Source organism: Marmota marmota, unplaced genomic scaffold (genome assembly GCF_001458135.2).
Source record: "Marmota marmota marmota unplaced genomic scaffold, marMar, whole genome shotgun sequence".
NCBI lineage: Eukaryota > Metazoa > Chordata > Mammalia > Rodentia > Sciuridae > Marmota > Marmota marmota.
Genome location: NW_026000016.1, coordinates 12,918,278 through 12,939,820, shown reverse-complemented (window position 1 = coordinate 12,939,820; position 21,543 = coordinate 12,918,278). Strand labels below are relative to the sequence as shown.

The 21,543-nt window shown below is 34.3% G+C and overlaps 1 protein-coding gene across 4 annotated transcripts in view; it reads left to right on the top strand.

Annotated features, from left to right (window-relative positions):
- Hspa14 (heat shock protein family A (Hsp70) member 14) overlaps nt 1–17,892 on the top strand; it is a 29,775-nt gene extending 11,883 nt beyond the window's left edge. For 3 of the 4 annotated variants that reach the window (XM_015483509.2, XM_048809182.1, XM_048809184.1), the window contains 8 exons: nt 1,373–1,477; nt 2,524–2,685; nt 4,061–4,216; nt 6,098–6,200; nt 14,775–14,987; nt 15,529–15,702; nt 17,048–17,118; nt 17,680–17,892. In XM_015483509.2, coding sequence (XP_015338995.1) covers nt 1,373–1,477; nt 2,524–2,685; nt 4,061–4,216; nt 6,098–6,200; nt 14,775–14,987; nt 15,529–15,702; nt 17,048–17,118; nt 17,680–17,758 — 1,063 coding nt within the window. In that variant the 3' untranslated portion in view covers nt 17,759–17,892. The remainder of the gene's footprint in view (nt 1–1,372; nt 1,478–2,523; nt 2,686–4,060; nt 4,217–6,097; nt 6,201–14,774; nt 14,988–15,528; nt 15,703–17,047; nt 17,119–17,679) is intronic. The other variant, XM_048809183.1, reaches the window with a different exon arrangement.
- Nucleotides 17,893–21,543: the final 3,651 nt, after the last annotated feature.

The following is a 21,543-nucleotide window of genomic DNA, read 5'->3' as shown; positions in this document are numbered from 1 at the left end:
ATTGGAAAATTCCAAACTGTTTTATGAATTTATCTTAATGTCTTTATAACATTTTTAAGTTTGGGTGGGGCAGGGGTTGTGGCTCAGTAGCAGAGTGCTTGCCTCACACATATGAGGCACTGGATTCAATCCTCAGCACCATGTAAAAATAAATAAACAAAATAATGATATTGTGTCCATGTATAATTAAAAAATAAAAATAATAATTTTAAGCTTAGATTTTTTTTCAGTGTTTATTGATTACTATTTAATTCACATTGTATTCAGGTTTGAATACATGGAGATAAATAAGACATGGTTCTGACCTCACAGAATTAGCAGGACAATTAGGGAAGAGTGTGATCAGTGTTTTGAATTGTGAAAGTTCTGAATAACACGTAGGAGGGCATCTCTTCTAAACACTGAGAGCCCAAAAAGAATTCACAGAAAAAGTGAACTTTTTTCTTCTTAGCACAGACATTTTTTTTTCTAATTTTGCCACTCTGATGGTTTTTTTTTATACCTTTATTTAATATATTTATTTATTTTTATTTAGTGCTGAGGATCAAACCCAGTGTCTCACACATAAGAAATTAACTTCTGGTTTTGTATATGCTTTAATCTATATAGACTGTGTTGTAGTAACTTGCATAATACATAGAATTTCTATATTCAGTTCTCTTAAAATTTATTATAATTCTTGATTTATAGGCAAGTGCTCTACCACTGAGTTATAACCACAGCCCAGCATGGACATTTTTGAGTTCTTTATTTTTCTTACTTGGTATAAACCCATAATATTTTCTTTGTCAAGAAAATGAACTCTGGGGGCTGGGGATGTGGCTCAAGTGGTAGTGTGCTCGCCTGGCATGCGTGCAGCCTGGGTTCGATCCTCAGCACCACATACAAAGATGTTGTGTCTGCCGAAAACTAAAAAATAAATATTAAAAAATTCTCTCTCTCTCTCTCTCTCTCTCTTTAAAAAAAAAAGCTTTCTCAATCTCAATATTAAAAAAAAAAAAAGAAAATGAACTCTGAACATTGTAACTTTGAACAGAAAGTGAACTCTTGAAAGAGTACTTTCCATTTCAGATGTTCTACTTTTCTTGCACTTCATGTCTGCTTCATGTCTACTTGTGAAATCTTGCTTGCTATTTCATACTTTTTTAAAAAAAATTTTTTTTAGTTATACATGGGCACAACATCTTTACTTTGTTTATTTATTTTTATGTGGTGCTGAGGATCAAACCCAGGGTCTCACACGTGCAAGGCGAGCACTCTACCACTGAGTCACAACCCCAGCTCCTATTGCATACTTTTTTATCAGAGCTTTTCTAAAGGTGTAGGTTTAAACATTGTGATATTAAACTCATTGAAAGCAAATTGTTCACAGAGAAGCAGCTGGAGCTGCTGGATTTAATGTTTTGCGTTTAATACATGAGCCATCTGCAGCTCTTCTTGCTTATGGAATCGGACAAGACTCCCCTACTGGAAAAAGGTAAAGACCATATTTGCAGTAATAAGTTTTCTCAGTTTTGAAAATTTTTTAGATTATGGAAATAATGTAAATAGGGATTGTTATATAATGCAGTGATTTCTCACCTTTATGGAGAGAGAGAATAAACCTCCCACCTAGAGTTTTTCAAGTTATTGAGAAAGAGATAATTGGGAAAGCAGGGAAAGGACATAACAGGAGGGGAGATTGATCTTTTCTGCACTTCTCTCTGTTGGAGGAATATTGGAAAATTACAGGTCCAGCCCAGTTCCAATGGAAGCTAGGACATTGTTCATTTTACTATCAATTCCAATTATTAGACATGCTTAGAAGAAGTGATTATATTTTATGTATAGTTGTATTGGCAAGAGATAGGGAGAAATCCAGCCTGAAGATCTGAGAAGATTCGCCATTCTTTTGATGGTGAAATAGTAAATATATACTTACTACAATTTAGTTGTCAACATTTGTCTTAATAGGTGTGATAATCACAAAACTTTAGAGAAATTAATTGATATAATATATTGTGTTAACTTTCCTTAATGGTTTCACCTCATTCAGTTTCTCATGTTGAAGAAACTAATATGTATAAATCACTAGGAAATTATTTTTAGGCAAACTAGATGAAGATAGAAATATCAATAAGTGTGAATTTTGATACATAAGAATTTAACTTCTCGTTTTGTATATGTTTTAATCTGTATAGACTGTGTTGTAGTAACTTGCATAATACATAGAATTTCTATATTCAGTTCTCTTAAAATTTATTATAATTCTTGATTTATTTTGAAAAGTAGTGTTTTGGACTATGATTACTCAGAAAAATATAGTTTTACTAGCATGATTATGTAAAACATTGGCCTGAATTCAGAAGCACTAAGTTAAAGTTGGATTATATCTAAGGGACTGTAGACAACTTATTCCTCTGAGATTTTCAGTTTCTTCATTTGCAATTTAGAGGGATTAAGTTAAGTGACTTCTACCATCCCTCCTGGCTTTAGAATGTTGTGATTCTCTGATAGCCTACTCACTTTATCTTTCTCTTGAAGCAATATTTTGGTATTTAAGCTTGGAGGAACATCCTTATCTCTCAGTGTCATGGAAGTTAACAGTGGAATGTATCGGGTTCTTTCAACAAACACTGATGATAACATCGGTGGTGCACATTTCACAGAAACCTTAGCACAGTATCTAGCTTCTGAGTTCCAGAGGTGAGTTTTAATGGTCTAGATAATACATTTTGATTGAGGCTGCTATTCAAGTATAAAAAAATGTTTCCCTTAATTTGCTTTAAATTACTATGCTGCAAATGAAGATGGGTTTTTTTCAGTGCATGGGAACTACCAATAGGAAAGATGGGTACTAATTTATGTACATTTGACTTAGCAGGAGATAGTGGGGTCAGGGAGGATCCAGCCTGAAGATTCAAGAAGATTCCCATTCTTTTTCTTTTTTTAGTTGTAGATGGAATACCTTTATTTTATTTATTTATTTTTATGTGGTGCTGAGGATCGAACCCAGCGCCTCACACATGCCAGGCAGGCGCTGTACCACTGAGCTACATAACCCCAACCCCAAGATTCCCATTCTTTTGGTAGTGAAAAGTTACAATGTCCTGGGATGAAGAGGCCAAGCTGCCTAGTGTAGGGTGCTGGAATTTCTCACTCAGTGCAAAGGAACCAATAGCCACTGAAATGTTTGGGTCTGGTGATGGCTTTATTGTGTTGTTATCATCATATCCCAGTGAGTTAATATCTTTTGGAGTATTTATTTTAACGAATCTACCACAAAGAATATTTGAGTCTTATTACTGTATGTAATTATTCCATTTAAAGTGTTGATCCTATTTGGACATATCAAAAGTTAAATATATTACATGTTTATTATATGTTTATGTATTATACGTTTTGTTATATTGTATTAGACATTGACAGTCTAAGGAAAAAACAAAACATGTAGTTGAAATAGCATTTTCACTAGTTCACCAAACTCATTGGTTGAAAAAAAGGTAATTTCTCACTTGTTTAATGAAGATCTACACTGCTTTGTCATTTTAACAAAGCAATTGATCAAACAGTTTTAAAAATTAATGAACATTGGAGATAGGGGAACTTTAATTTTACATATTTTCTGGGTCAAATTTCTTTCGAGAAGCATATTTAAGTTTTGGGGTTCTTTAAATGCTCAAAAGATAGTTTTATGCAATTAAAACAGTGGTTATGTTGTGATTGTAAAGGGTGAGATAGGAGGCAGACCCAATTACATAAATCTTCAACCTCTATCTGTCTCACCTGCAAAAGGATATCTATTCTACATTCTTCAAATTACTGTCTATTATTGTGGTTACATAATACACTAATTCAAAATATTAAGTAAATTGGTTATTTCTCAAATGGACCCTTCTCTTAATTGCAAAAAATATCCCTAGGAAAGTTTAGAGGGATTAGAAGCCAAATACTAACATCTGGTATGTAATATTGATTCATAAATTTATTATTGCTCTAAGAGCAAATATTAGGTTTTAATTTCATTAAATTCTAAATGACCCAGTAATTTTAAATTTCAAAGGCTATGTTTTTAATTTAGGTCCTTCAAACATGATGTGAGGGGAAATGCCCGAGCCATGATGAAACTGATGAACAGTGCTGAAGTCGCAAAACATTCTTTGTCAACCTTAGGAAGTGCCAATTGTTTCCTTGACTCCTTATATGAAGGTCAAGATTTTGATTGCAATGTGTCTAGGTAAAACTGAAGTTCAAAAAACTTTAATAAATCATTCCAAGAGCATTTTATGTGGGTATGATTTTCTCACCTTAAACTTTTTTGTTTATTTTTTTATTTTTTTGGTACTCAGGATTGAACTCAGGGGCACTTGACCACTGAGCCATATCCCAACTCTATGTGGAGCGTCTCCTGTTTCAATATTACTTAATAGTAAGCATTGTATAGCAAGCTGTATTTTAAATATTTGGATTAACTAGTTGAATCCTCATATCAGCCCTAAGAGATAGATACTGTTATCTTTCTCATTTTACACATGGGAAAGCAGAAACAGGTTTCATTACTTGCCCAAGGTGTGATACAGTTAGGAAGTGATGGGCCTGGGATTCAATCCAGGCACTTTGAGTCTAAAATTTAGCTCTTCAACTGTTAACACAGTAGTAAAGATTGATGTCTCTCTTGTTTTTGTTTACTCTGCCCATCATCATTAGTATTTTATATCTTTTATTTTTCACTCTGTACTGGTGATTGAACCTAGGGCCTCACACATGCTAGGCAAGAACTCTACCACTAAACTACACCCCTAGCCCTAGTATTTTACATTTTAATAGCTTTTATGATACTTAGTGAGTATAGATTTAGTGTACATAAAACAGTTTTTAATAGCCATATCTTTTACATAATCTAAGACATTGTCTATAAGTGATTTCATTGTACTTTGGACATTGCCCCAGTCTTTCATATCGAGTGTTTATTAATAGTAATAATAGCCATCTTTAGTTAGCCTATTGAAATCTCCCAAAAATTTGGCAGGTGACTTTCAAACATAGTAAAGCCTTGAAGTGTTGCTGCATTGTATAATTTTTAGGATTCTACTCACTATGTTTGTTTACCTTCTTTTTCTATCTCTTTTTCCTAATTGAGTTTTAGTGCTGCCTAATACAATAGCCACTAACCACCCATGGCTATTTAATCAGGAAAAGAATAACATTAAAAATGCAGTTCTTTGGTACCACTAGCTACAGTTCGAGTACTTAGTAGTGCTATGTGGTTAGTGATTAGCTGAATGTTCTGTTGGGCAGCACTGTTCTAGGGTAAAAACACATTTTAAGCCATGCCCCCAAATACAGAGACGGTGTTAATTAAATTGAATAGATACTTCTTTGTGGGTAGATTATCTATTTTCAGGATGCCCTGAAATTAAGTTTGTCAAAGTACTCAGTATGTGTTTGCTTATTAATATCAGCAATTAATTAAGAAGAGGGAATTTATAACTTTTCATTAAGTAAATTAAGTTCTTAGAGTATGTTTAATATCTGTACATAACACGAGTTTTAAAATCATTCATCTACAATTAAGAAGTTCAGTATGAGATTATGGAGTATATTTTCATGAACATGAATCTTTTTAAAAATTTTATTATACACTAGTATTCAAACTTCTTAGTGCATAAGGACTGAGGTACAACTGAGAGTATAATGAAAAATAATAAGAAATAATTTTAATGCTTTAACATATAAAAGTAGCAAAAATTTCCTAATGATGGTTTGATTAGGGTCAATAGGCTTATTGTTGTGAATGCTCCAATTTGGGTATTTATTCTTAGATTTTTTTTTTTTTTTTTGAAAGCTTATAAATAGACCATAGGCATGAGAGCTTCCCACCTGGATTTGATATTAAATATTTTTATAAACATCTAGATGAATAACTTAAATTGACACACACCCATGACATTGCACTGTTTAATAAATACCCTACTCTGATTGTAAACCTATCATTCCAAAACTATCACATTAAATTTTGGCATTGTTCTTTACAAAAAAGTAAGTTTGATTATACTAAGCCTTTACTTTTTGTGTTTTTCTTCTCTATGTGTGTGTTCACATGTGTACTCATGTACAGAGCAAGATTTGAGCTTCTTTGTTCTCCTCTTTTTAATAAATGTATAGAAGCAATACGAGAACTCTTAGATCAAAGTGGATTTACAGCAGATGATATCAACAAGGTAATGCATTTATATTTTATTTTTGGAATAGTTTCAGATTTGAAATTTAGAAAATAGCTCTTGGTACAGAAAAGTATTTTTATGCTTGTACTTTCAGAGTTTTTATTAATGAATAAGTAAGCTTTGTTGAACTCTGATTAATGACTCGTGATCTCTAATTATGGAGATAGATTATATATATCTATATCAATTTTCTATATATATGTATATATTTTTCCCCTTCCAGTTTCCCAGAAAGGAATAATTCCTTTCTAGTATACTTTTTTTGAAAGTATGCTATGTGCCTGGCACTGTTTTTAAGTACTTTACATACATTAACTTGTTGACTACTTACCAACAACTCTGTGAGGAAGGCTCTGTTATATATCCCCATTTTATAAGTGGAGGCACTGAGGTACAGAAATTGAGTGACTTGCTGATGCAGTTAGTAAGTAGTAGAGCCAAGATTTTTCATTCCTGAGCCTGCCCTTAAATTATACACCATACCACATCTGTTTATTTGCTTAGGAAAGAATTTTGATATTCTCAAAAGCGTTCAGGTTGTTTAGTTTTATTTTTTCCCCCAAATTATTTCTATCCATTGATAATTTTTTATAAACTTAAAATGTTTTTTAATAATTTCATTATTAAAGTAACAATTATTCATATAAGAAAATTCAGAAAATACCAAAATCCAGCCCATATTATATTACAAAATATTTTGAATTTGTGTGTATAAGTTTGTTTGCTAGCCATGGTTTTTGGGGTTTTTTTAAAATAATAGTTCAAATTTTGTACGTACAATAATACAGTCAGTTTCTTTCTCCATATGACTGTATAATTCTCATAAACACATTTTGAAATAGGTTGTTAATATCCTAAGAAAGGAAAGGCACCATGAATTGTCTTACTGTTGTTTTGTGGACACGTAGGTTGTGACTTTTCCTCCCCTGTTGATGCCTTTGGACACAGGCCTGTACCATATTTGATATTATCTCTTCCAGTAGATTCTTACAGTAAAATTACTGGGTCAAAAGTATAAATAGTTCAAGACTATTTTTACCTCAGATTACTTTCTGAGAGACTTGAGTTAACTATTCATGCAACTCTGTAACCTTGATGACACTAAACTTTATCATTTAAAGATAAATTTCCAGTTGCTTGTTGAAATAAAAAAGGTATCTATTTTGTTAATTACTAGATTATTATTATTACTATTTTGGGTACCAGGGATTGAATTTAGGGGCTCTTGGCCACTGAGCCACATCCCCAGCCCTATTTTGTATTTTATTTAGAGACAGGGTCTCACTGAGTTGCTTAGTGCCTCACTTTTGCTGAGGCTGGCTTTGAACTTGAAATCCTCCTGCCTCAGCCTCCTGAGCCTCTGGGATTACAGGTGTACACTACTGCTCCTGGCTAATTGCTAGATTAGTTTTTAAATGTTTATTTGATTTTGTATCTCCTTGTGTATAAAATTCATTTTATATTCTTAATCTAATTTAATTTAAATCATAATACTTTTAAAAACATTGGGTGGATATTTTATATAGTCAAGAGTTTTAACTATCATTTATTATAATCTTCTTTTGAGACATGTTCCTTACTGTTTAATTTTGACTCTGTTATGGAAAAGAATATTTGAAATACAGAAATTTCATTTGTCAGTTTAAATCTATTGATCTATTACTCTGATTTCTTCAGCTGCTTTGTTTTACTGTATGATAAACAATAATACTATTTTAACTTGTCTATAGTTTGAAAGTTTTTATATTTTTAGCTTTTTTGGTGAATTCTGTATGATGGAAATTTCTAACTGGTTTCTGCAAATCAGTTCAATAAGTTTTGGGGACTGTTTTGACACTTATAATATCCCAAGCATTGTACTAGTTGCTTAAAGGCTAACGATGGGTGACAGGAGAGAAGCATGAGAATAATAGTATAAGACAGCAGTGGAGAAGATGTGGCCTTAGACATCACCTGCCTGAACTGGAGTCCTCCAGTTCTGATAGTTCTGGATTAGGCAAATCACTTTATTTCCTGAGGCCTTTATTTCTTATAAGAGAGTAGTAATACTTTAGAAGTAAGTAGTATAACTTATTATATAGGATTATTACAAGAAATAAACAATATCATTTATAGTACAGTGTGGGGCATACTGATCAATTAGTGTCAGTTGTCTTCCTAGGACTAAGAACATTGTTAAAGATCCCCTCTCTGGGTATTTCTAAAAACAGGCTTTTGAGAATTTAAAAACATGAAATTGTGTCTCTAGTTTGTTTACTTTTCTATAATAACTAAACAGCCCTCAATTTTTGTGGTTTTCTAGAGCAAACTTTTTTTTTTTTTCTTACTTAGGTTGCGTGTGGCAGGTGGCTGGAAGTCTGCTGCCATGGTTCTGTTCCCTTTGCTGCTCAATCTCAGCTCTAGGATATAGGAGCAGCTATCTGGGACATGCAGTTCTCATGGGAAAGGGCAGGAGGGACAACACTTAAGAACACACACTATTTTTAAAGCTTTTCTTTAGATATGTATGACAGTGCATTCATATTCAATATCATGGCTAGGCCTGACAGGCAGGCAGGGAAGTATCCCCTACCTACAAAGTCAGGTAATAGGCAGGGATGGATAATCCTCTTACAGCAAAGGGTAATGAGTGATTGGGCTTCACATGCACTAAAACATTTAATCTTCACAAAAGCACCAGGATGTAGGAACTAGTTATCTGCATTTTCAGATGTGGAAACTAAGGTTTCCCCAGAGGCTAAGCAGTTAGCTCACAGCTATAAGGCTAGCATGTCAGGACTGAAATTCAGGCAGTCTGCCTCTAGAAGTTGTGTTCTTGATGCTTGTGCCCATTGCCGGCTAGTATTTATAGATGTAGTCTTAGGAACGATTATTTTTTCCAGAAGGAATCCTTTGTTCTCTTGCTTCAGAAGAACGGGTTTGATTTCTGGCCTGAGGACAGAGAGCATCAGGGTTGAATATTCTCTTGAATATGCACTTTCCCTTCTTCCCCATGTTTTCAGCACCTTGCGACTCCCCTGCTAGCTGCTCTACATTTGTTTCTAAGTTCCCATAACTATGGAATAATGTGCTGCCACCTATCTGAGTCAAGGGAGAGATCTTAGGGGTCCAGTCACTCCATGTGAAAACAACCCCAGCCCTGTGTTTGATTCTGTGCTCTGCCCTTGGTTTTGGTGGATACTTCTGAGCACCAGTCCACTCTGAATGATGAGTTGAACCACCCTGCTTCTCTCAGGTTATTTTCAACTTCATCTGCTTTAAAATAATTACCTCTTCCCTTTCAGCTTCCAAAATTTGTTGAAATCTCTAACTCAAGCTCTTTCTTTCTTTGCCCTTCTACTTTTATACCTTCTTACTGTCAGATTAGTAGGCTTATGGAAGGGTGCATAGAAAAATGGGTGTGGTTAGGGGCTGGGGATGTGGCTCAAGCGGTAGCGTGTTCACCTGGCATGCGTGCAGCCCGGGTTCGATCCTCAGCACCACATACAAACAAAGATGTTGTGTCCGCCGAAAACTAAAAAATAAATAAATAAATATTAAAAAAATTCTCTCTCTCTCTCTCTCACTCTCAAAAAAAAAAAAATGGATGTGGTTAATCCCTGCATTTTATGACAAAGCTCCCAGATTCTACAACTGCAATTTTAATAGCTCCATAGGATTTTGTTGCATTGATGTTACCATAGTTTAAAAACTAATTCTTTATATTAGCTATGTAGGTTATTTTAGTTTTATATTTTATAAATGGCAGTCTTTGCGACTTTGTGATCATTCTAATTTCCTTGAAATAAAATTTAGCATAAAATTTCAGATGTTAAGACTTCTAATATTTGTTATCAAATTGCTCACCAAAAAGCAGTTTACTTTTTGAGTAGATGTGAACCTTCATTATTAATTATTATTTTCATTTTTAAATTCTCTATTTTTCTTTATCTTCCATTTTGCCATTTTGTGAACTCTTTGGATTGATGATTTTTAATGGAACCTTCTGGATTTTCTGGGCATACATTCAAATTTATTTACTAATTAACCCACAAGTAATTATTGAGCATACTTATTTTATGCTAGACAGGTTCTGGACACCTGGGATACAGTAGTAAATGTAACAAAGTCATTGCCCTTTTAGAACTGATATTCTACTTAGGATATAAAGTTAATAAATAAACAACTGAGAAAATAATGCCTCCAGTTTTGATAAGTATTACAAAAAAAGATAAAGCAGGATAAGGCTCTACCTAGTGACAAAGTGTATTATTTCAGGTCAGATTCCCAGAACAAGCCATGTGAATGTCTGCCAGTGTCCCAGGCAGAGGAACAGCAGGTTGAGAGCATGTGTGGTGTGTTTAAGGGGCAGCAGGAGGTAGTGTGGGTGGAAGAGAATAACTGAACAGGGAGAGTGGGGATTGCTGAACCTGGCAAGGAAGTAGGGAGCACAACACCAGAAGAACTTGGGCAATAGCTTGAAGAGTACATTGTCGTCTGCATTTAGGGAAAGAGGTCTGGGCTTGAGGTATGCATTTGTCAGCACATGCTACTTAGAGCCACCAAGCAGAATGAGATCACCTGCAGAGCAAGCAGAACCACATTAGAGGAGAGACCCCAAGACAGAGCCCCAGGCCTGAGATTAGTTAATAGACAGAAGAGGATCAGCACAGGGGATTTAGGACTAGTCTGCTAGGGAAGAAGAGAATCAGCAATTAAGGGAGGGAAAGAGCAACTGTTCTGTGCAGGCAGGTGAGACCTGGTGGTTGATTATTGGGCTTGGCAATATGGGATGACTGGCTATAAGAGCAGTTGTAGTAGAGCTGTACAGATAAATTCCTTCCTAATGTGAGTTTACTATAGAATAGAAGGTATTCTGTGGAGATAATGAATATTGGAGTCTCTCTTGAGAAGCTGCCATTATAAGGGCAGCAGGAACATGTGGTAGGCTAGGGGTGTCAGGAAAGGCTGAATCTCTCTCCATATTGTTGACTTTATTTCTGTTTTATATTTAATCACTGTGATCAGAATGTAAGTACTTTTGTTGATACTGGACATACTCCTTTTGTTCTTTTTATTAGGGGCATGCTATTAATCTTTTATCAGCAAATATGATTCCTGGTAACTATTTTGAAATAGATTTTCTTTATCTAATGAAGATAGAATTTCCTGGTGAGCATGGTGATACATGCCTGTAATGCCAGCCAGGCCAAGACAGGAGTATCAAAAGTCCATGGCCAGTCTCAACAACTTATTGAGAACCTGTCTCAAAAAAAATGAAAGGGTGTGGGGATGTAGCTTAGGGGTAAAGTACCTTGGAGTTCTATTCCCAGTAGGGGCTGGAGGGTGGGTGGGAAGGACATTTCCTTTTTTCCTATTTTTAAAAGAGTTTTAATATGAAATAGGTATAGAGTTTTCACAAATGTATTTTTGGACACCATAATACATGGTTTTCTTTCCATTTGTCTTAAAGCTATGTGATGAATTATTTTGTTATTTAAATTTCTGTGATGATTTCTAATTTTCACAAAATTTATGCTAAGTTAGCAAAAAGATAACCCATTTCAGAAGTCTCTATCTTATCCTTATTGTCTGAACAAAATGGCCCCTTTTAACATATGGTTCAAAGAATAGTTGTCCTGTGGTTGGGGGGGGGCTCTGCTTTTTAATTGTTCTATTCTAAGAAAGTGCTGGAATTGCTCAGCTCTTGTGCATGGCCTCACCCCTGGATGAGGAGCTATCAGTGGCTTTTTTTGATCCATCTACTCAACAGTTGATCCCAAGTCTGACACATATAGACAGTCAGAGACATATGGCTGAGCTTCAAGGAGACTGCAACCTGGGCTTGGTCCTTTTCTAATGTTTTCTCTCCCCTTCTTTCTTCTACACATATATTGTGATCTTGTGCATCAGTGTTCAGCCTCTTCTAAGGTTACGATACTATATGCAGAGACTGTACTTCCCTCTTTTTGCTCTCTGTCTTTGGAAAAAAGTCATGAGACCCTCAAAGAAATAGGGGGTTTAATCCATTTTGACTCAAGTGCTTGAACTTACTCAGAAGGACAAAATATTATAATATATGATTTTTTTTTTTACTCAATACCTCTAAGCCAAAACATCCACACTTTTACTTTTCTTTTTTTGACCCATTTTGCATTTTTTAACTTGAAATTTAAAACATGACCTCCATTATCAGGCAATTATATTTTTACCCTTTTATACCCAGTTGAGTTGGTAGTTCTTGGCAGTTTTTTTTCTTCCTACACCCAAAAACTGAATTCACTTTCATGCCTGAGACCTATAAAATACTTGAGCTAGTGATGTCTTTCATGTGCATTTTCTTTAAGAATAACCTCTGATAATTGTTATTTTCCTTTTTTTTTTTTTTTTAAGGTACCAGGGCTTGAACCCAGGGCTGTTTTACCACTGAGCTACATCCCCATCTCTTTTTATTTTGAGATAGGTTTCACTAAGTAGCTTAGGACTTCACTGAGTTGCTGAAGCTGGCCTCAAACTTGTAATCCCACTGCCTCAGCCTCCCAAGTTCATGGAATTATAAGTGTGCAGTACTATGTTTTTTATCTCCTTGTTTTTTATCTTCCAGTTTTAAAATTTCCAATTAGTTAAGTCCTGCCCACCCCACCCCAAAACTCATATGTTGAAGCCATAGTCCTCAGCTCATCTCCTATTGGAGATGGTACCTTTAAAGAAGTAGCTAAGGTCATATGTGGTCATGGTGAGGGCCCTATTCCAATAAAATTCCATGTCCTTATATGAAGGGACAACCAGAAAGCTGGTTCTTTCTCTTCCTTCCTCTCTCCCTTGGGAAACAAAAAAGAAGTCATGGTGGCCACAAACAAGCCAAGTGAAATACTCAAAATGAAACCTACCTTGCCTTGATCTTGTACTATGAAATGTCTGTTGTTTAAGCCATCCAGTCTGTGGTATGCTGTTAAAGGCAGCTTGAGCAGAGTAATACAGGTGGTTTGAATTTTTTTTTTTTTTGTACTGGGGATTGAACCCAGGAGTGTTTAACCACTGAGCCACACCCCTAGCCCTTTTTATTTTTTTATATTTTATTTTTTATTGTTGTAGATGGATATGACACCTTTATTTAATTTATTTATTATTATGTGGTGCTGAGTATCAAACCCAGGGCCTCACATGTGTGTTAGGCAAGCACTGTACCATTGAGCTGCAACTCCAGCCCTTATTTTTTATTTTGAGACAGGGTCTTGCTCAGTTGCTTAGAGCCTTGCTAAGTTGCTGAGGCTGACTCTGAACTTGTGATCCTCCTGCCTTAGTCTCCTAAGCCGCTGGGAGTATAGGGATGTGCCACTATGCCTGGGGTTTCTTTTTAAACCTCTGTTTTATTTTATGAAATATTGCAGAAATTGTATTTGAAAAGCCTTTGATAAGAATAGTTAACTATATTTGAAATTCATGTTTTTCTATTATAATTTAAATTTTCAGAAATCTCATTGTAGACTAAATGCTTAAATAATTTATTTAAATTAAAACGTATTGGTTACTGTTAACATTAAGAGTATCACACTTTTCATCCCCCCCAAAAAAAAACCAAAACCCCAAAATTTCCTGGGTTATTTAAAAAAAAAAATTATAGAGCTAATGTTTTGTTAATATAGCTTTTGGATGTTGAATTTGAGAAATTTGCAAAGCCATATTTTTTTATTCTCATGGTATTTACCTGGGGTCCTAAAATTTTAGAAAGGACTTTTTTTTTTTTTTTTTTTAAGCCTAGAAAATAGACCTTTTGTGGTTTCTTGCCAAGGCAAACATACTTTTTTTTTTTTTTTTAAATGCTTCAGCTGATGTTACTCATCCCTCACCTGAAGATTAATGTGGAAACTCTTATTTCATTCACATGACACGTTAATGAGTCCTAGTTCTCATTAGTTGTTCTTCTCTGCCACACATTGGACTTTGAGACCGTTAAGACTATAAAATAAGAAGTGTTTATTGATGATTTCCCTGCCTGGGTATTCATTCATTCATTCATTCAATATTCCGAATCCCATGGAGTCATAAGTGCTGAATGAGTGGGCAATGTAGATGATTTATAAGGAGCAGTTTTACATTAAGTTCTTCAGAAATAAGAAATCTAATCAGATAGGACTAAGAGCTTAAAATATGGTTTTGTAAAAATACAAAACATCTCTTTTTTTCCTTAAGACAATATTTTTCCATGGTGAAGTCAGATAGCATGGCACTATTTTGTCACAAGAATGATGTCGTATTTATTCATATATTTCTTTAAAAGATGTTGGAACAGTACAAAATATTAACATATCTTATTCAAGTGTCTATTTGTTGTTAAGCCTTAGGTGCAGAGTATTAATCATGAACCACATATATACTGCTGAACTGTATTTTATGCATTTTTTGAGTAAAGAATATGTTAATTATATATGAAATGTTAGATTTAGATATTTATATATTAAGCATGACAATATGTTAAATGTATGGTTTTTTAATTATGTATGGTTATGATGGTTCAGCCCATTACATTTGATTTTGAGAAACAATCATTCTTGTAAAAGTAAAGAATTGAAAATTATTTTCTTTTTCTAGATTGTCCTTTGTGGAGGGGCTTCTCGAATGCCAAGGCTACAGCAACTGATTAAAGATCTTTTCCCAGCTGTTGACCTTCTCAATTCTATCCCTCCTGATGAGGTCATCCCTATTGGTGCAGCTATAGAAGCAGGAATTCTTATTGGGAAAGAAAATGTATTAATGGAGGACTCTCTAATGATAGAGTGTTCGGCCAAAGATATTTTAGTTAAGGTATGTGTAGCTTTTCTGTGCATTCACACAAATTAATTAACATAAGTTTTCATATACACCATGATTTTACAATAAAACTTTGTTATACTGGTAAAGATTTTAAATTTAGGTTTATAGTTTTATTTTTAATAAGTTTCTTATATTCTTTTAGTTTAATATTTATCTAGCAGGTTGATTTCTTTGGAAAGTGAAATAATCATAAGCTTCTAATATTTCTTTTTTTAATATTTATTTTTCAATTGTAGTTGGACATAATGCCTTTATCTTAGTTATTTATTTATTTATTTATTTATTTTTATGTGGTGCTGAGGATTGAACCCAGGGCATGCTAGGCACATGCTCTACCGCTGAGCCACAACCCCAGCCCCAAGCTTCTAATATTTCCATGTATTTTTTAAACAAAGTGGGATGGAATTAATTTATATTTTTCTCATCTTTTCCTAGTTTCCACATTTTCAACAAAGAATATGTATTTTATTTATAATAGAAGTTTTTCTCATCTAAATATCAAAAGGTATGCCTCTTATTTTCCTGCTTACAGGGAGTGGATGAGTCAGGAGCCAACAGATTCACGGTACTTTTTCCATCAGGGACTCCTTTGCCAGCTCGAAGACAACACACATTACAAGCCCCTGGAGATATATCTTCTGTATGCCTCGAACTCTATGAGTCTGAGGGGAAGAACTGTGCAAAAGAGGAATCCAAGTTTGCCCAGGTGAATACATAAAATTAGACTGTGGCTTAGTCACATGCAACTGTTCAGCTTTTCCTTCTGGATTAGATTCAGTTTAATATCTCAATTAATACAAAAATTACATAGGATATCTAACCCTTGTTTATGAATGAATTACTTCTACTTAATTCATTTTTAGGTGAAGGAAGAAATAGTGATTTTAATTTGAAAGTTTGGAAAAATAAAAACAAAATGCAGTTTGTATTTTTACTGCTTCTCTGTTCATGCTCTTGGCTCACCTTGGTATTAGGTACTAGAAGAGGAAAAGAACACTTTTTTGCTTGCTCATTGCACCTGGCAATCCATTCATAAACAAGTGTTAGGTGTCCTACATCCTGTGGTTACAAAGTGCACCCCTCTTGTAATCCCAGCAACTCAGGAGGCTGAGGCAGGAAGATGGCAAGTTCAAAGCCAGCCTTAGCCTCAGCAACTTAGTGAAACCCTGTCTTAAAATAAAAGAGTTGGGGATGTGTCTGAATGGTAAGCCCTCCTGGGTTCACTTCCTGGTACTAAATAAATAATGGAAAAAGTATGTATAGCATACCTGGGCTGCACCTCAGACTTACCAATTTGGCATCTGCTGGTTAAATTTTCAAAGCTCCTTTGATAATTCTGCTGTGTAGATAGAAGCATTTTCCTATGCACTAGGTCTCTAATCTCTGATGATACTTTTAGTATCCCCCTTAGGGGCGCTCTCTCACTCCTACCTTTCCTTTAAAACCAACTGGGGACTCCACAGCTGCTGTCACTATCTAACTTAAAGATGCTAGATGGAGAAGTATTGGTCAGTAACACTGATCTTGGAAGATAATCTTTCAGTATTTCCATCTGTTCTAATCTTTTCTTTTTACAAATGAGTAAAACAAGGTAGTGACTTACTTTGGTCATTATACTTGATCTTGGCAAAGTCTGACAAGTAGCTCAGTGGCAGAGCACTTGCTTTGCAAGCATGGGGCACTGGGTTCAATCCTCAGCACCGCATAAAAAATAAATAAAGATATTGTGTCCATCTACAACTAAAAAAAATTTTTAAAAATAGTACTCTGTATTTTCTGAGATAAACTACTTCTTATAAACAGTCATTTTAATCTAGATACTAAAGAGGGACAAATACATTAGGTGTTTTATATGTTCTCCATCCCAAGTATACACTTCCAGTAATAAAGCTTAACTATTATTCTTTGAATTCTGTTTAAATGTTAGGAGAATTGGAAACTGCCCTATTTTAAAAGGTTTGTTTCAGTAAAAAGTAAAATTTGTCCTTTGTAATAATTGGTGCATATGTCAAAGTTTTGAATCATCTTTGTCTTATTTTTTGCATAAACAGGTTGTACTCCAGGATTTAGATAAAAAAGAGAATGGATTACGTGATATATTAGCTGTTCTTACTATGAAAAGGTACAAAATTAGACTCCTTCTAATGTTAAGACAATTCATTTTGAAACTTGACCCCTTTTGTGAGTTTATTGATTTTTTTCAACCATTGTCATTCTAGGCAAATCATTTATTAAAAACTTAGAAAGATTTTTGTCAGTTAATCACATTTTTCACCTTGAAAACTTACTGTATTTTACAGAGAAGAGCTTATCTCAAGACATTGGTTTGCATTATGAATATTTTATGAATTCTTTAAGTGTAGTCAGTGTAAATATTTAATCTGTGATAATTGGAGATATAATTTTTTATCAATTTTCAATGTAATTTTCTAAGGTTTATATCTTGACATTCTTTGCCCTATGAATGGGTAAGTATGTTTCATTATTGCTATAGTAAAGCTCTAGGAAAGAAATTACTAATTAAATTTAGCTGAAGACACTAAAATTGTGTTTATTCTTAATAATCCTCTTTTAAAAATTTAAATTAAGTCTTATTTACTCCAAGTCCTCAAGTAACTTCTTAAGGACTTTCTGTTTTTATAAAATGAGCTTTTAAAATGTTATTCATTTTTTGTTTGTTTAGGGATGGATCTTTACATGTGACGTGCACAGATCAAGAGACTGGAAAATGTGAAGCGATCACTATTGAGGTTGCATCTTAATGTTTTAGATAACCCAAGCCTTTTTTAGAACTAGAATATCAATATTACTTGGTTTTGTGTATAAGCAATGTTTTTATTAAAATACTTTTCCAATAAACATATGTCGTGTTTATTAAATTAAAATATGTTGCAGTCTTTTTGTTTTATTTTTCATGTAAGATAAGCCAGTATTAGTGGTAAATAGAGGATTTTTGATCATGAGGCTCTTTATAATTAAACTAAGTTGGCTGAAGGAAATTTTATTGGAAATTTTGCATGATGTTTTAAAAATTTTTATTCTTATATAACTTCCAAATTTAAAAGGGTTTTATTGATTTTTGATAGATAATTAATAATTAAAAGTCCTTTATATTAATTGAAAAAATTCAAGAAACATATGCAAAGTTAAGATACCAATCTGGGCACGTAGTACATTGGTTCAGCTCATGAGATCTTGAGTTCAGTCTCCAGCACCAATAAGTAATAAAGTTGAGGCTGTTTTGTTGTGGTGGTGTTTTTTGTTTTTAACAGTACTCAATATCAAATCCAGGGCCTTGCAAGACATCACTTTCGTTAAAAAAGTAAACTCAACAGTTGTGTATCAGTGTGCAGTGTGTGTGTACATGTATACCACATGTGCGTACATACATAGAAAAGAAGTCTAGAAGGCTAAAGACCAAATATTGTAGCTTTGATAGAGAGAAATATGGGAAGGGTTTTTATCTTTGTTTGTTAAAATTTGTTAATTTTTTTCCCTCCAACAAACATCTTTTTCTTCTGAAATTAAAATATTAATATCACCTTTTTGATATCTCATCTTAATATATCCTTCAAGTCAGTCAATGCATCTTTTGCATATTTTATGGCTTAGGCATACAATAGAAAAGGACAGGAATACCACTGCTTCTGACTTGACTTGTCACTTTGCATGGTTTATTTTCCCTCCAGACATGTCAACTTTCTAATTGTTATCAATAAGTATTCTGACGCATTATGAAATACTTTCAAATTTCCTTGCACCTCAGGTGATAATTTTTTATTCTGAATTTGTGAAAGATATGCCAACTAGATTTTCTAATGGTTTTTAAAAAAAATTTAAGGTGAAAATAGCTTTAACTTTTCTCTCTGTAAAAATGTATTGATATGTATTTATTACAAAATTAATATTAAAAACTAGAAGAACGCAAAACATCTTGTATTCCACCACCCATGAATTTCCCACTTATCTCTGCTTTGTCATGTATATTTAAATACTTGAACACTTGTTAGCAAAAGTTTATGTCTAATTATAATGTTGCCTGTTTGCATGTCTGATGTCTGGAGGAGAGAACCAACTATAAAAATGAAATGACTAACTATAATGGTGAAGTTGTTGGGAGCTGTTGTGATATGAGCTGCTATAATCCATAGCATAACCCTAGACTGGGTGGCCTATGCACAGCATAGGATAGAGATTTTATAAACATATTCATATGTATAGTTACATAACTATATACACTTATCTGCCATACCACTCAAGAGACTGAGACCAGAGGATCTCAAGTTCACGGCCAGCCACAGCAACTTAGACCCTGGGGTTGTATGTAGTAAAGGGCCCCTAGGTTCGATTCATAGTAGCCCCCGCCTTCCTTAACTGTTAACATGAATAACAGTTTAATGAAAAATACCTGTCTAAAAAGTAGTGGCAACAGTGATGGTCTATATTTTTTCAAATCTCTTTATTTAATGTCTGGTTTAATAGAAGATAGCTATATTCTGATATCTGCTTTCTTCCATCAGTATTTTGCAATATCCAATTTGTGTAAACTCTGGAAAACTCCACTGTATACTTATGAGAGAAGGAAAATAAACAAGTCAGATAACATGTTGGTATCATTATGAAAACAGTCATGTGTCACTCTGACAAGGACACATTCTCAGAAATTCTTTGGCAATTTTAACATTGTGTGAACATCTTAGAGTACTTACACAAGTGAAGATGGCTACAATGTCAGTTAAACAATCACACAGGCAGGCTGGGGTTGTTGTGGCTTAGTGATAGAGTGCTTGTCTAGCATGTGTGACACTGGATTAGATTCTCAGCGTTGCATAAACAAAGGTCATTGACAACTAAAAAAATATATTAAAAAAAAATCACACAGAACCAACATTGTGGCTGTGATTGATTGTTATGTGGCGGTGACTATTTATGAGCTCTTGAGTCTCCTGGATCTTCCTACCATACCTTTAAAAATGGTTTTTCTAGATAGTAGACACAGTGGTGAATATTAAAGAGAAAATACCTACTCTGACCTGGAATTAAGGAGATTCAAGACTAGGGAAACAAAGGAAATTTGATTTACAAAATAATACAATATATTCATTCTGTATTTTTTTTTTTTGGTGTTGGATATGGAACAAGGGCTTTACGCTTACTAGGCAATTGTTGTACCTCTAGAGTACACCCCCAGCCTAATTCTGTAAATTTTTACTAAAATTTATAAAGAACAAATAAAAAATACAGACAAGATAATTACAGATTTTGATAAGTGCTCTTAAGTATCTAAAGAAGAGATGAAGTGCTATGTCAAATAGGGTGAACATAGGAGGCCCTTCTGGAGAAGTGACTGAAACCCAAGTGATAAGATAGCCATGTGAAGAAGGGGAGAAAAGTATACCTTAAACTAGGAAGTAATTTTGGGATGACAAATTATTTATTTACTTGTTTATTATCTGCCCCTCCCACTAAGAAACAGGCTCCATAAAGACCGTGTTTACCTTTTTTTTTAATATTTATTTTTTGGTTTTAGGTAGACACAATATCTTTATTTTACATTTATGTGGTGCTGAGGATCGAACCCAGTGCCCCATGCGTGCTAGGCAAGCATGCTACCACTGAGCCACAACCCTAGCCCCAGTGTTTACCTTTTATGTCCACTGCTACATTCCCAGAACCAAGCAGGTGCATAGAACAGGAGATGCACAAAGAAAGATTTTTGAGAGAGAATTTTTTTTAATATATTTTTTTTTAGTTTTTGGCAGATACAACATCTTTGTATGTGGTGCTGAGGATAAAACCCGGGCCCCATGCATGCCAGACAAGCACGCTACCGCTTGAGCCACATCCCCAGCCCACACAAAGATTTCTGAATGAGTGTGTATGTGTGTAAAGGGGTGTCCCAGAGAAACTAAGGGGAGAGTGGAACAAAGTAAGGTTAGAGAACCAGTTCCAATCACAGGAGGCCCTGAGGCCACCAGTAGGTTTGAGTTTTATTCTAGTTGTATTGGGAAGTCTGTAAAGTAAGAAAGGGCTGTTCCACTTTGTTTCAGATCACTTTCACTGGATGTAAAGTGGATTGGGTGGGGAGCATAGTGGAACTGAAGCCAGTTTGGCTTTTAGAGGACTTCTGCTCAGGGCACTAGGTGGGTACTGTGGAGATAGTATTGACTCAACTAGCTAATGGGATTATAGACACTTCCTGACTTACGATGGTTCTAATGACAAGTTTTCACCTTTACAATAGTGTGAAAGTGATACTTATTCAGTAGAAACCCTATCCTACTTCAAATTTCGAATTTTGATCTTTTCCTAAGCTAGTGATAGGTGTATAATACTTTTCAGGACTCTGGCAACAGCAGGACCTAACAGCTCCCAGTGAGCCACAAGATCATGAGGGTAAATTACCGTGTACCGTGTTGCTAAACCATGGTGTTTGGTAGGTTAAGTGTATTGAATGCATTTTTTACTTAATATGTTTTCAATATATAATGGGTTTATTGAGATATATAACCTGATCATAAGTTAAGGTACAACTGTGATTTTGAGA